The following is a 13,101-nucleotide window of genomic DNA, read 5'->3' on the forward strand; positions in this document are numbered from 1 at the left end:
CCTCAGAGCCAGGGCGGGATAAAGGGAGAAAAGATTTCAAAGTAAAAGAACTCCTAGTTGGGACCCACTACTCAGAAAATCTCAGTAATTAAGCCTTAATAAATGACTAAATTCTAGCTACTCGAGGTTCGTGAGTACTAAAAGGTCCCTCCGCATGTTCAAACTCCCCCCATAGCTTCTTGAATGATGGAAGTTTCGAAAGGCGGCTAATTCCAGAAGGTACTGTCGGGCGTTAAACTAGTCTCGGTCGGAAAATAAGTCTCACACCGCCCGCACTGCGCATGTGCACATCGTCATTTCCTCTGACGAGAGGAAGGCGCGCGCTCAGCTCGGGAGTGGTTCACCGCCGGGTGTGCGGGAAACTGAGTCTCACTGCTGCACCATGACGTCCGTGGGGACCCTTGCCTTCGACGAATATGGGCGCCCTTTCCTCATTATCAAGGATCAGGAACGCAAGACTCGTCTTATGGGACTTGAGGCCCTCAAGGTAACGGCCCGGGATACGTTTGCGGTGGGGTCGGGGAGGCTCCCGAGGCGGTGGCTCTGCGCCTGCGCCGTGTCGGAGCGGTTTGTTCGGCCACGTGCGGCCGGGAAGGTGGAGGACCCTCTCCCGGGCCGCCGCGCTCGATTCGGGGCGCGCACCCCGCTCGCCGAGCCCGGAGAGACCGGCGGGCCCGCCTCGGGTGGCGGTGTGGGGCTCGCAAGGGCCGCGGGCGCGCTCGGAGCGGGGCGGGGAGCAGCTGCGTGCCGCCCGCGCCCTCGATCCGTCCCGCGGCGGCTGCACGGCCCGGAGAAACGGAGGCAGATTGGCTCTGTCGCTCGTAGAGGTTCAGTCGTGTGCACAGTAGTTTCTGAGTACTTTGGGGCTTGGCACATTCCTGAGTGCGGCACCTTAAAAACTAGTAGACCCCCTGGAGGAGAAAGTGAGTCGTGAGCGTGGGAGGCGGGCGTAGATAGCCCTGAGCCGGGCGCGGTGTGCGAGAGGAGCGGCGCAGGAGGGGCTGCGGTCGGAGCGCAGGGGGGCTGCGGCGGGCGACTGCGGTGCACACAGCCCGCGTGGCGAGCGGCGCTAGGAATCGTTTCTAGATGAGAGAGAAGGGAGGCCAGAGAAAGAAAGCATTGCAAGAGTCCAGGTAAGGGCTGGGGGGTTAGCTCGGCGGCGCAGCGCGAGGTCGTGAGTTCGATTCCCGGTACCGGAAAAAAAAAAAACAACAAAAAAAAGAGTCCAGGTAAAAAAGGGTCGTCTGAAAACAGATGTCGGCAGAGGCGCAGAGGAGGGCACTTCGAGAGGGCCCTTAAGGTCTGTGTGTAGACCTCGCCGCCAGTTCTGTGGTGTCCGTGTTCCCTTGGTGCCGCGTGTTTCTGCAGGCCTCCAGTGTGACTTAACCGTGGCAGGTAACACAAACCGAACCTGATTTCCTATTGGTGTGATTCCTCTGTGGCGCTGAGGGCTTGGCAGTATTAAATGGGTTAGCTCCTGGTCACACACTGCTTAATCTGTGCTCGGTGTTCAGTATTTCTGTCCTTTCTAGGAGAAAGTTTTTGGTTCCGGGTTTTTGTTTTGTCTTGTTTTTGGTCTTTTGAGACAGGCTTTCATTATGCATTTCAGGCAGACCTTGAACTCAACTGAGCTCGAACTTTGAGCGCTCCTCCTGCCTCAGCCTCCTGGCTGCTGGGATTATAGGTATGTGCCACCACACCAGGTTTACAGGAGAAAGTTTAAAGTTGTTCACAGTACACATTTAATTCTATTTTTCACCTAAGGGAACTTGCAGATTAACATATAATACACACTGCAAATGTAATAATACAGTGAAAGCTGTGGATTATTTTGAATTAGCCTTTCTGTGCTAATCTCTTGAATTATTGCAGGTAACCCTCACACTCTGAGATACTGATACTGTTATACAGAATTGGAAACTTGGGACCCGACTAAGTACAAAATTAACCAAGGTCATCTAGCTGCACAGCTGGGCATGGTGGCACACTGGAGAGGCTGAGGCAGGAGGATCTCTGTGAGTTCAAGGCCAGTGTGTCCCACATAGTGAGACCCTGTCTCAAAAAATTCCAAATAGTAAAAAATAACAGGACAGTAATTCAAGCCCACCTCTGTCTAAGTCAAAGCCAGTGGTCTAGAGTAGGATGATCTGTGTCGGCATCCCTGGCACTTGTGGCCAGGGCATTCTTTGCTGTGGAGGCCTCGCCTGTGTAGGGTGTTTGGCAGGGTTTTCTTGCGCTCTCCCCACTACGTGCCAGTGGCGTCCGTCCCCCTCTCCGCTTTGACAAGCAAGAAAGTGTCCAGACATTCAGGTGTCTTCTGGGAACGAAAGTGCCCCTCCCCGTTAAGGCCCACTCTCCTCTGGTTAGTGCCCTTTTACCATCCCACCATAAAGACAGCAGTTTCAGAAGAAATTTCAAGGACTGCAGGGCCAGTACTTTCATAGGCCAAGTGGACTCTGTGTCCTTTCAATGTGACAAATGGGGTGGCCGGGGAGGAGTGCTGAACACATGCACGGGAACTGCCCTAAAAAGCCGGGCAGGACTGATGGGTGGGGGCTTCCTGTGCGTCGGTCCCGCGGGGACCAGAAGACGAGTTTGGTGTCCGGCATGGACCGTCTCCACCAGAAGGGAGCTAGGTCTCAGGGTGTGGAGACCCTTGAAGGAGAAGCTGGAGCTCGCGGGCTTCGGTGTGTTCACCTGGGATTGATCGCGAGTGTTTCTCCATCCACGTGTGGCGGTAAGACTTACTTTTGTCTGCTCAGAGCAGTGATGGTGAACCTTTCGAGACCAGTTGCCCATGGGCAACCTGAAACCCACTTATTTATCACGAAATGCCAACACTGCAATTAAACCTGCTCAGCTGCTGGGGCGGCTTGGCTCATGTGCTGACAGAGGGCTTCTAACTGTTTGCCATTATACTAACTGAATATTTGCTCTTTTGTTTCTTTGTTTCATTTAGTCTCATATAATGGCAGCAAAGGCTGTAGCAAATACAATGAGAACATCACTTGGACCCAACGGTGAGTCTGACAGTCCTGTTTACTTTTAGCAAGTTTTGAGTCAGAGCAGTCAGTGAAACCTCTTCAGAAAAGGAGCCTGGGAAGGTGGCACCCTACCCCCTACCCTAATACAGCCGCATATTAATACGTATACCTTCGTAGGCGAGACTTTCCCACAGTTAGCATTTCCTTAGCATTTTCCAGGGCGTCGATGGTATTATCTTTTGAGGTTAGTACTGATTTTAGTAATGTCCTTTTTGTTCTTTTTTCCATTTCTCCGGTTCCATTTAGACGGCTTACAGTGTGCTGCCTTAGGTCAGCCACCCTAAAAGTGTCTTTGTCGGTGTCTTTGTGTGTGTTGAACTGTGTGTCCAGTCAGTTGCATAGATGAGCACAGCAGCGGTGGTGACACTGCTGTGCGCCGCCCCCTCGCGCGCCATCTGAACCGTGCTGTGTTTCCAGGCCTGGATAAGATGATGGTGGACAAGGACGGCGATGTGACCGTGACTAACGATGGGGCCACCATTCTCAGCATGATGGATGTTGACCATCAGATCGCCAAGTTGATGGTCGAGCTGTCCAAGTCCCAGGATGATGAAATTGGAGATGGGACCACAGGCGTGGTTGGTAAGAGAAGACAGAGTGTCCTTTCTCGTTTAAGAAGTGTGATTAAAAAACAGACACAGGGCTCCGTGCCTGCCGGGAGTGTTCGTTCTCAGCAAATCTTTCAGCTGGACGCGTCCAGGGTGAAGACAGTGCTGCTGATAGGGGCCCAGACTTTTCAAAGGGAGGCGAAAGAGAGTCGGTGGGGTTGGCAGGGGGAAAGGACACTTGGGACACGGTTCCCAAGGCAACGGTGTAAAGCGTGGATGTCCAACCTTCTGGCCTTCGTGGGCCGCGTGAAGTAAAGAGAAATTGTTCGGGCCACGTATGAAATAGATAATATGGTGTGTGTAGGTAACAAAACTTCATTCTTTATATTGCTTATTACAGTGCTTTGTGAAAGGTGGGCTCCGCCTGGACACACCTGCTGTGTGTTTGGAACAGTGGGGCTTTGGGTTGGGGTCATGTGTTATGATTGTGTCAGTGTTCAGTTGCCGAGTGTGGTGGTGACGCTGTGGCTGAGTAGGAGAATGTCTTGGTTCTGCACCTTACTGAAAAAGAGCTTGGAAGCCTGTGCAGAGATAGCATGGCAACATGCAAACATGAAGTAGTTTCACTGTTGCAGTTCTTTCTGAGAGTTTGAACTGTCTGTGATGAAAAGTTGGGGACGGCTGAAGGGATCAGTACCTTTAAGGTTACTTTTCTGCAGCTAATTTGAGCCCTCTTATTCACTAGTGTTTGTTGGTGCCATGGTGTGTCCAGTGTGCGTGGAGAGCAGCAGATATAAAACCAGCAAACTCACCTGTGGCGCCTTAGTAAGGGCAGGGGAGAGCTGGTGATGGATAAATAGTAGCAAATTCGTAAATCCTGCTTACGCCAGGATTTCTCTCAGTGGACGTCCCCGGTCCAGGAAACGTAATGTTTGTCTTCCCCTTGTTTAAATGTTCCCTTGCATTGCGCTTTTTAGTTACTGAGGGTTGAACATTTACCTGTTGGAGGAACCTGGTAGGCTTCTGCTAGAACCGAAGCAAGGGGCTCCTCTTCAAACCTTGATCCTGACTCCTGGGTTCCATACAGCTTGCTTCCAGGGTAGCGATCAGTTATGTCACTTAGACTGTCCTAGGGGTTGTGACTTTTTCTACACTGATTGCCGTCTTGTTTGCAGTCCTGGCCGGTGCCTTGCTGGAAGAAGCCGAGCAGTTGCTTGACCGGGGCATTCACCCCATCAGAATCGCCGACGGCTATGAGCAGGCCGCCCGCATTGCCATTGAGCACCTGGACAAGATCAGCGCCAGTGTCTTTGTGGACACCAAGGACACCGAACCCCTCGTTCAGACGGCAAAAACCACACTGGGCTCCAAAGTGTGCGTGTCATGTTGGTAGAACATTGTAGTTAAGCGTTACACGCGGGTGCAGTTGGTCTGTCTGTCCCTATGGGCAGCAACATGATCACTGGTAGATGGTATTGATTTGATGAAGTTTCTGTTATTTTGCTGCTTTTCTTAATCTAAGGAAAGATGTGTGCATTTTGTGTTTTTAGTTGGAAGCTGAATTTGCTTATGCTACTATATCCTTTTGACAATATTTATAAAATACATTTTCCTTTAATTGAGCAAGTTAGGCTGATTTGCAATCAACTAGAGTGAGTCCTACTTGGGTATTCATTTGTTTCTTTGTTTTGAAGACAGGGTCTCACTTTGTACTGCAAACTGGTCTTGAATTCACTGTGTAGCCCAGGCTGGCCTTGAAGTCATGATCCTCCTCCCTCAGCCCCAAGTGCTGGGCTTACAGGCATGTGTCACTACGTTCAGCTGTTAATTTTCATAGCGCTTGTATCATCTCTGTGCTAGGCGGCCATTTAGGGACAAAGAGGTTGTACTTTTCATGTACTCAACAAGCTACTTTATTAGTCTGAAATTTAATTTTGGAAGGAGAGACTATCTTGAAACCAAGTGGGTTTTGTTCTGTTTTGTTGGTACTGGGAATTGAACTCAGAACTTTGTGCTTGCCAGGCAGGCTTTTATGCCACTTAGCTATATCCCTGGCCCTACCAAGTGTTTTCAACATTGGCCTAACACCTCCTGCTGGGCAGACTTACTGCGGAGTCTGAGAAGCCCAGAGACAGTTCCCGCCCCTGGATACTGAGCAGCCTCAGCCAAGGTGTGCACGTACTTTAAACGGAAATAGAAGCTGATGGTTCCCTGCCATAATGCAGCATAAAAATCCAGTGTAAGGCGCTTTATTGCCGTTTTGTTTTCCAGTTGGCCGTGCACAAGGTGTTTTAGTTGTGACTGCACGCGGTGCAGTAGCTCTGGCAGACAGGAAGGTGTGGTCTCCAGCACAGAGGTTGGGGTAGTGCAGCGAGTGTCGGAGCAGCCTGAGCTGCGGCGGGGGCCTTGGTGACGCCTGTGTCCCCTGGCTGTGGTTGTGGCTGACTGCCCTGGGGTGGGCTCGGGTGCGCCCTTTTCTCCTGAAAGGAGAGCATTCCCAGGCGGGAGTGCACACATCGAATCTAGCTGGTGTGAGTTCAAACAGCGCGCCTTGCGCGTCTTTGTAAAACCTAGGTAAAGGTCTTCGCTACAGAGCATGTTCATGTCAACTGGTAGTGGCCCAATACGTCCGCCATAAAGCAGAACCCTGTGAGTCACCAGCATGGGGCTCTACATTTTTTAGTTTCATGGCTGTCTTTCCTAGATGTCGAGTGCTGGGCTCCCCGCTGTGGTTCTTTTAAATATTATTGAGCAGCTGAGGTGTTTCACAGCTTTGGGAGAGGAACAGTGTCCTCCATTTGTAACTGACACACATTTCCCGTTCCACTTTGAACTGAAAAATGGCATTGGAGGGTTTTTTGTTTCATCGTTGGGCTTTTCTGGAGGCAGGCTTTCACTGTGTAGGCTGGCCTTGCATTCAGTGTTGTGACCCAGGCTGACCTTGAACTTGGTGATCCTCCTGCCTCGGCTTCCCAAGTGCGGTGGTCCTCTTTCAAAGTAGTCCAGTCTTAGAAAAGCCCTTGAAGAGTCTTGCTGTACTGCACAGGTCTCTACTGCGGGAGTTCAGGTTGGAAGGACACGGTGGATTTCAGCCGGTGCAAAGTAAAACGGTGGGTTCTCCCCTCATCGTGGGTTGGGAACCCTGCCTGCTGCTGAAGGTGCTGCTGACGGTGTTCTCCTGTCCGCCGTGTCCTGGCTGTGGTAGTGTGTGAGCCACACCGTGCAGTGGGGTTTGTGGTCGTTGCGGTAATTGTGCCGCGCTCTGGGTGTCCCCTCAGGGTTAACAGCTGCCACCGACAAATGGCCGAGATCGCCGTGAACGCAGTCCTCACCGTGGCCGACATGGAGCGGAGAGACGTGGACTTTGAGCTCATCAAAGTAGAAGGCAAAGTGGGCGGGAGGCTGGAGGACACCAAGCTTATCAAGGGCGTGATCGTGGATAAGGATTTCAGCCACCCGCAGATGCCCAAGGTGAGGCATCGCGCTTACAGCACCGCAGCGTCTGAACCCGTGACCGCTGCTTAACACGTGTGCTTCTCCGCAGAAAGTGGAGGACGCTAGGATCGCGATTCTCACGTGCCCGTTCGAACCGCCTAAGCCAAAGACAAAGCACAAGCTGGACGTGACCTCTGTGGAGGACTACAAGGCCCTGCAGAAGTACGAGAAGGAGAAGTTCGAGGAGATGATCCAGCAGGTGCGTGGCCCGCGGGGAGCTGAAACCCCTGGAAGACGCAGGTCTGTGTGGGGAGGGAGTGTGTGGCGCAAACCGGGTGAGCCTCTCCTTCACCGAGTTGCAGGGACAAGGTAAGGGGCAGGACAGGCTTTGCTCAGTTTTAAATCGTAGAGTAAGAATAGCAAAAAATCAGATGGCAGAAAAAAGCCTAAAGGGTAAAGAAGTCTAACTTTTTCTTCAAATGGTCACGCGTTTAGGGTAACTCCACCCTTCACAGTGGGTCCGTAATTCACGTCTCACTGCTGGGCCGCTCTGATTTGAATTGATTGTCCCGTCGGCTGGCCTGTACGCTTCTCGGGGGTCTTTGATTATGATGACGCAGAGGCAGGCAGGTTGATTCCGCAGCCCAGGTGTCATCATGTTACAGTTCCTTAAGGAAAACATTGAAATGGTCTGAAACGTAATGCAGCTCATTTATGGTACAGCAGTTGTAACTGTGTGTTATGTACTCCAGCCTGGGGATACTTGTAAGATTTCCATGTTAAAATTTAGAATTATTGATAAACTGTCAACCCATGGAGAAATGCCAGACACGTTTCTGTCAATGAAATAAATTTGATTACTGTAATCTTTAATTGGTATGACTAACAGTATACGTAGGCAGTAATTATTGAAATTCAAGTAACTAACTAGATTTGGTCCGTTTATAGATTTTCTTTGTTAATAAAAAGACCAGTACGAGTGGTTAGATCTGTTCGTACTACCAGTGACACAGGCTGCCCGCTGGGCCGGTCCTGCGAGTTGCTGAAGCCATGGGAATGTGGTAAGGAACGGCCCCGTCAGCTGCAGCTGTGCTGTGGAGTGTGCCCATTTGCTCTCCCGGGACGGCTGAATAGAACTTGCAGGCGTGAGCTGTCCAGTGTTGAAGGCCAGCCTGAACTGCACAGCGAGACCCTGTCTCAAAAAAAGGGTTGTCACGTAGCAGGAGTGACTCCCTGACCCGGTGCTTTACTGAGACCGGTCAGCAGGGGCATTTGTAAGCGCCTGGCTGCGTCCCACTGGCTGGAGGTGCTCAGGCTGGCTGCAGGTAGGTGCCCAGGCGCGTGCTCTGACAGCAGTCGTCTCCTGGGACTCTGCCCCGGGGGTGTAAGCACCGAGGCTCTTGGATGTGTTAACGGAGGGCCTGGTTAGACTGCGCAGAGCAGCTGGCTAGAAGCTATTTAAAGTGTTGTGAGGGAAGTGGAATTCATTTATTCTTACACCATGCATTTCATGCCTGCCACATGGCAGGCCCTGGCAAACACTGAGGCACAGCCAGGGCGCAGAATTCGTGGCTCAGGGCGGGGCTCGTAGGACACTGGTCAGAGGAAGGAGAGTGAGAGCGGAGTGCCCCTGGATGGCGGTGGGAGCAGCGCGCGTGCGCGAGGACAGCCAGCCTGAGTGCTGTGGTCAGAGTCGCTGCAGCGCTGAGCTCCACAGGTGGCCGTGCAGATGCGGGAATCGGGCTCAGAGTAGGGAGGATGGTGGTAGGGCTGGAGTGGGTGAGGGAGGCACAGTAAAGGCTGCTGTGGAGGCGAGAGCCGCCCTTGGATGAATCCGGGGACGGTAGCCATGGGAACAGGCAGGGCTGGCTCAGTGCGCGGAGTCTGCCTGCGGGGCTGAGCTCCAGGGAGTGAGGTGGAGCCGGGAGTGCAGAGAAGTGTGTGTCCTCACGCTCAGCCCTTCCCGCGCGTGTATGGCAGGACACGGCTCTTGACCTTTCCTGTGGGGGAGGGACTGTTTTGTTGATAGTTCTTTTTGCTTCGCTAATAAGGGTTCATTGCCAGGTTACGGTTTATGGCTTTCAAAACATAGTTGTAAAAATGAGGTGGTTCTTAGTCGTCCATGTTTGTTACTTAAAATTTGGGGCTTTTTTTGTCCTTTTGAGACGCCACCAGGCCGGACTTGATACATAAAACTTGAAACTGACGGAAAAGTAGACACCCACATTTCCTCGCTTCCCACCTCACACCCAGCTGTGCCCCTCCCGTTTTTCACTGATGTGCTGCGGCTTTTCTTTTCCCAGATTAAAGACACTGGTGCTAACCTAGCTATTTGCCAGTGGGGCTTTGACGACGAAGCGAATCACCTCCTTCTGCAGAACAGCCTGCCTGCGGTCCGCTGGGTGGGCGGGCCTGAGATCGAGGTAGGAGCCCCGCTCGTGCGAGGCCTTTCCTGGGGTGGGCCTGGGTGACAGTGCTGTGTGTGCAGCCTTGGTGTCATTCTGCGTGTGTCCACAGTCCACTCACTCGGTCCTGACTGACCTAGTCGGGAAGGCCTGGTCCCCGCCCCTGCTGACTACCGGAGCCTCCCGGAGCTGCTCCCGGCCCCAGGCATCCGCTGCCTCAGAGCTCCTCCCTGCGCAGATCAGCCGTCATGTGGCAGTGGCCGTGCCAGGGCCAGAGCAGGACAGCCTGGAGGGAGTTGGCATGTTGGTGGTCTGGCTGTGGAGCTCACCAGGGCCGTCTTTGTCGTCCTCTGACCCCCACTTAGCTGATTGCCATCGCAACGGGAGGCCGCATCGTCCCTCGGTTCTCGGAGCTCACTGCGGAGAAGCTGGGCTTCGCCGGGCTGGTGCAGGAGATCTCGTTCGGCACCACAAAGGACAAGATGCTGGTCATCGAGCAGTGCAAGAACTCCAGGGCCGTCACCATCTTCATCCGGGGAGGGAACAAGATGGTGAGGGCTCGCCTCCCTCCTGCGCTTCCCTGGCTTTTTTGTCCATAACGTGTTTAGCTCAAGTAAAGTTACCATTAAAAAGGTTTCCTCAGAGGGCTGGGGATTTAGCTCAGCGGCACAGCGCCTGCCTGGCAAGCGCGAGGTTGTGAGTTTGGTTCCCGGTACCAGAGGAAAAAAAAAAAAGAGACTTTGTCTCAAAAAAAAGGTTTCCTCAGAGAAGCAGCGATGTATCATGGTATGAAGTTGTCGGTTTTCTGCCACCCCTGAGGTAGGAACAAGAAACGCAAGTAAATAGCCGCTGACGCTGTGTCCCTGAGGCAGTGAATCTCAGCGCGCGGCGGCCAGCACAGGTCTTGTGTGGCTCCTGGGCCTGCGAGAGTCCCAGGGGAGGAGTCGCCGCGGCCGCCTCGTGGGGTGGGGACGCTGTGAGAAAGGGTGTCTGGGTCCGTTAACACCCCTCCTGCATCTCTAGCTGAGGTGCTTCCAGCACGGGCTGTCAGGAGCTTTCCATACCCAGCAAGCATTTCAGCTGTGTCAGGTGTTAGGCCCTGCCTAGAGCTGACCACAGTAATTTCACACTGCTTTTCCTTAGATCATCGAGGAAGCAAAACGATCCCTTCACGACGCTCTGTGTGTCATCCGGAACCTGATCCGGGACAATCGCGTGGTGTACGGCGGAGGCGCTGCAGAAATATCCTGCGCGCTGGCCGTGAGCCAGGAGGCAGACAAGGTGAGAGGCACCGGGCGATGGGGTGGCAGCGGCCCTGCCTCAGCCGCGTGCCCAGGTGCGACCTGCGTCCCTTCATCCCCCTGACTGGCCCGCTGCAGCCTCTAGCTCAGTCGGGTTGGAACTCCGGGCAGTGGGCACTGCCTAGCTCTGAGACACCTCGGACGTGGCTCTGCATTCTGTCTTCATTTTCTGGTGCCCTTTGAGATTGCCATAAATAACAAGCCACGCAGCCTATTCCTCAGCCCTGCTGCCTGACTTAGCCGGTCAAAGGAGTTTGCTGGGTGTCCTCTAGGTTGGCTGCTTTGGGGTGACCCTGGCTTGGCCACCAGGCTCACTGCTGTCCCCCGCAGTGCCCGACCTTGGAGCAGTACGCCATGCGTGCGTTCGCAGACGCGCTCGAGGTCATCCCCATGGCCCTGGCCGAGAACAGTGGCATGAACCCCATCCAGACCATGACCGAGGTCCGCGCCAGGCAGGTGAAGGAGGCCAACCCCGCCCTCGGGATCGACTGTCTGCACAAGGGCACGAACGGTGAGTGGGCACGGGGCTTAGAGTGGGAGCCAGGTGGTTCTGTGTACCGTGTGCTGCGACCCCACGGAGCCGCACTCTGGAATGTTCAGGTTGATTACCGCAGGAGGGTGTCAGTCCTAACAGCGTAAAAGGCATTCTGATGACGGTGGACATCCATCCAAGGAGGACGTGATTTCACCTCTGGTTTTGGAAAGTGATTCGCTTTTCTGTGAATGTCTGTCAGAGTCCAGTAGCACAGGAGACAGCTCTGAAGTGGGCTTCGCTCGCCGCTGACTGTGAGGCTGTGTCCGTGGATTTCTCTTCCCCGTGTTGGGGCAGCTTTGGTGTGGACTCTGGAAGTTAGGTGCACTGTTTTTCATGCTCATAGCATACGTAGGTGATGGTACGGAGATAAGGGCCTGTTCGTGTGTTTTTAGGAAACATCCTTATCTCAGGCCCCCTCAGCGGTCCCAGTTGAGGTGTGGATACCCAGGGGTGCGCTGTCACGGGCAGTTCTTGTAACCAAGGAGCGGGGTGCACACGTACCCACGCTCCCTCCCTCCCAGTAGCTGTCCGTTAAGCAGCTTGAAGCCCAGAATATTCGCGGGGAAATGAAATGGACTGAGGTGGCGGCTGCCTGGCCTGCAGGGTGTGTGCTGTAGGAGGTGGGCCTTCCCTTGTTGGTCGGGCTGGCCCTGAGCGCCTGGGCGCCCGCAGCTGTCCTGGCGCAGCGCCCCCAGTAGCTGGGGCCCCAGTGCGGGGCCCTGCGCACAGCTGTTGGGTTAGTTTATCGTGGTTCTGTAGTAGCAGCGTCCGTTGGTACTGAGTGTGCTACCTCAGGATCATTTACTCGTATTCTTTCAGATATGAAGCAGCAGCATGTCATAGAAACCCTGATTGGCAAAAAGCAGCAGATCTCTCTCGCAACCCAGATGGTTAGGATGATTCTGAAGATCGACGACATCCGAAAGCCCGGAGAGTCCGAGGAGTGAAGAGAAGCCAGAGTGAGCCGGCTGTGGCAGACCCGCTGCTTGGAGCAGATGGTGTCTGCGGCGCCTCGTCGCTTATTTATTGTTCCGCCCTTTCTCAGCCGCTGTCGATGCTGTGGTAAAGTGGCAGTTTGGTCACGTGGTTTCACTCGTTCCGCCTGTGTGATTGCAGGATGCTGTCCACAGGCTTTTGTATTCATTAAAGGATCTCTCTAAACCTTTCTCTTCCGGTTTGAGAAGCATTCGTTGTAATGTTCATGAAGTGCTGTCTTAACTGAAGGGGTTTGAGTCAGTGCTTCTCAAAATAAGCTGGAGGAAGTGCTGCGGCAGTTAGGCACTTCGTTCTCTCTGCCTGTGTGAGTGAGTGAGGTGAGGACGCGCGCTCGGGTAGCCCGCTGTGATTTTTTCCCGCGAGAAGGGGAGGGGAGGGTGCTCTGCCTGCCACGGGGCGCAGTGGGTGAACAAGCTGAACGTCACAGGACCAGGCGTGGTGGCGCACACCTGTAAGCCCAGTGCTCGGGAGGCTGAGGCAAGAGGATCGCCCTGAGTTTGAGGCCGGCATAGTGAAACCCTGTCTCAAAAAGACAAAAGTTCAACATCACAAAAGAAGCAAGATCCTAGCCTCCTCATATCATCAGCCGAGCTCATCCTGCCCTGTCTTGACTGTCACCATCGGTGTCCAGGTGGCCAGGAGGTCTCAGGGTTTCCACATCCCAAACTGACCACAAGCGTGGGCCTCACACAGGTACTGTACAACGTGTGGCCCCGACACCAGGCTGTTCGGTACTGTTCCCAGGTTATACCTCCAGGGCTCACACCTGGCCTTTCCCCTGCTGGTCTCCACCGGCCCGGCCTCCCTCCGCTCTGAGAACCTGCTGGAAGAAGGACG

At 53.8% G+C, this 13,101-nt stretch overlaps 1 protein-coding gene across 1 annotated transcript; it reads left to right on the forward strand.

Annotated features, from left to right (window-relative positions):
• The first annotated feature begins 289 nt into the window (after positions 1–289).
• Positions 290–12,435, forward strand: Cct5 (chaperonin containing TCP1, subunit 5 (epsilon)). The gene is made up of 11 exons (XM_005386112.2): positions 290–487; positions 2,960–3,020; positions 3,462–3,626; positions 4,768–4,966; positions 6,871–7,063; positions 7,137–7,286; positions 9,331–9,450; positions 9,798–9,983; positions 10,576–10,713; positions 11,064–11,244; positions 12,088–12,435. Exons 1-11 carry the CDS (start codon positions 383–385, stop codon positions 12,213–12,215), a joined length of 1,626 nt encoding a protein of 541 aa, XP_005386169.1. The 5' UTR covers positions 290–382; the 3' UTR covers positions 12,216–12,435.
• The last annotated feature ends 666 nt before the right edge of the window (positions 12,436–13,101 follow it).

The sequence above is a fragment of the Chinchilla lanigera genome, unplaced genomic scaffold (genome assembly GCF_000276665.1).
Source record: "Chinchilla lanigera isolate Chin_1 unplaced genomic scaffold, ChiLan1.0 scaffold00025, whole genome shotgun sequence".
Classification (NCBI taxonomy): domain Eukaryota; kingdom Metazoa; phylum Chordata; class Mammalia; order Rodentia; family Chinchillidae; genus Chinchilla; species Chinchilla lanigera.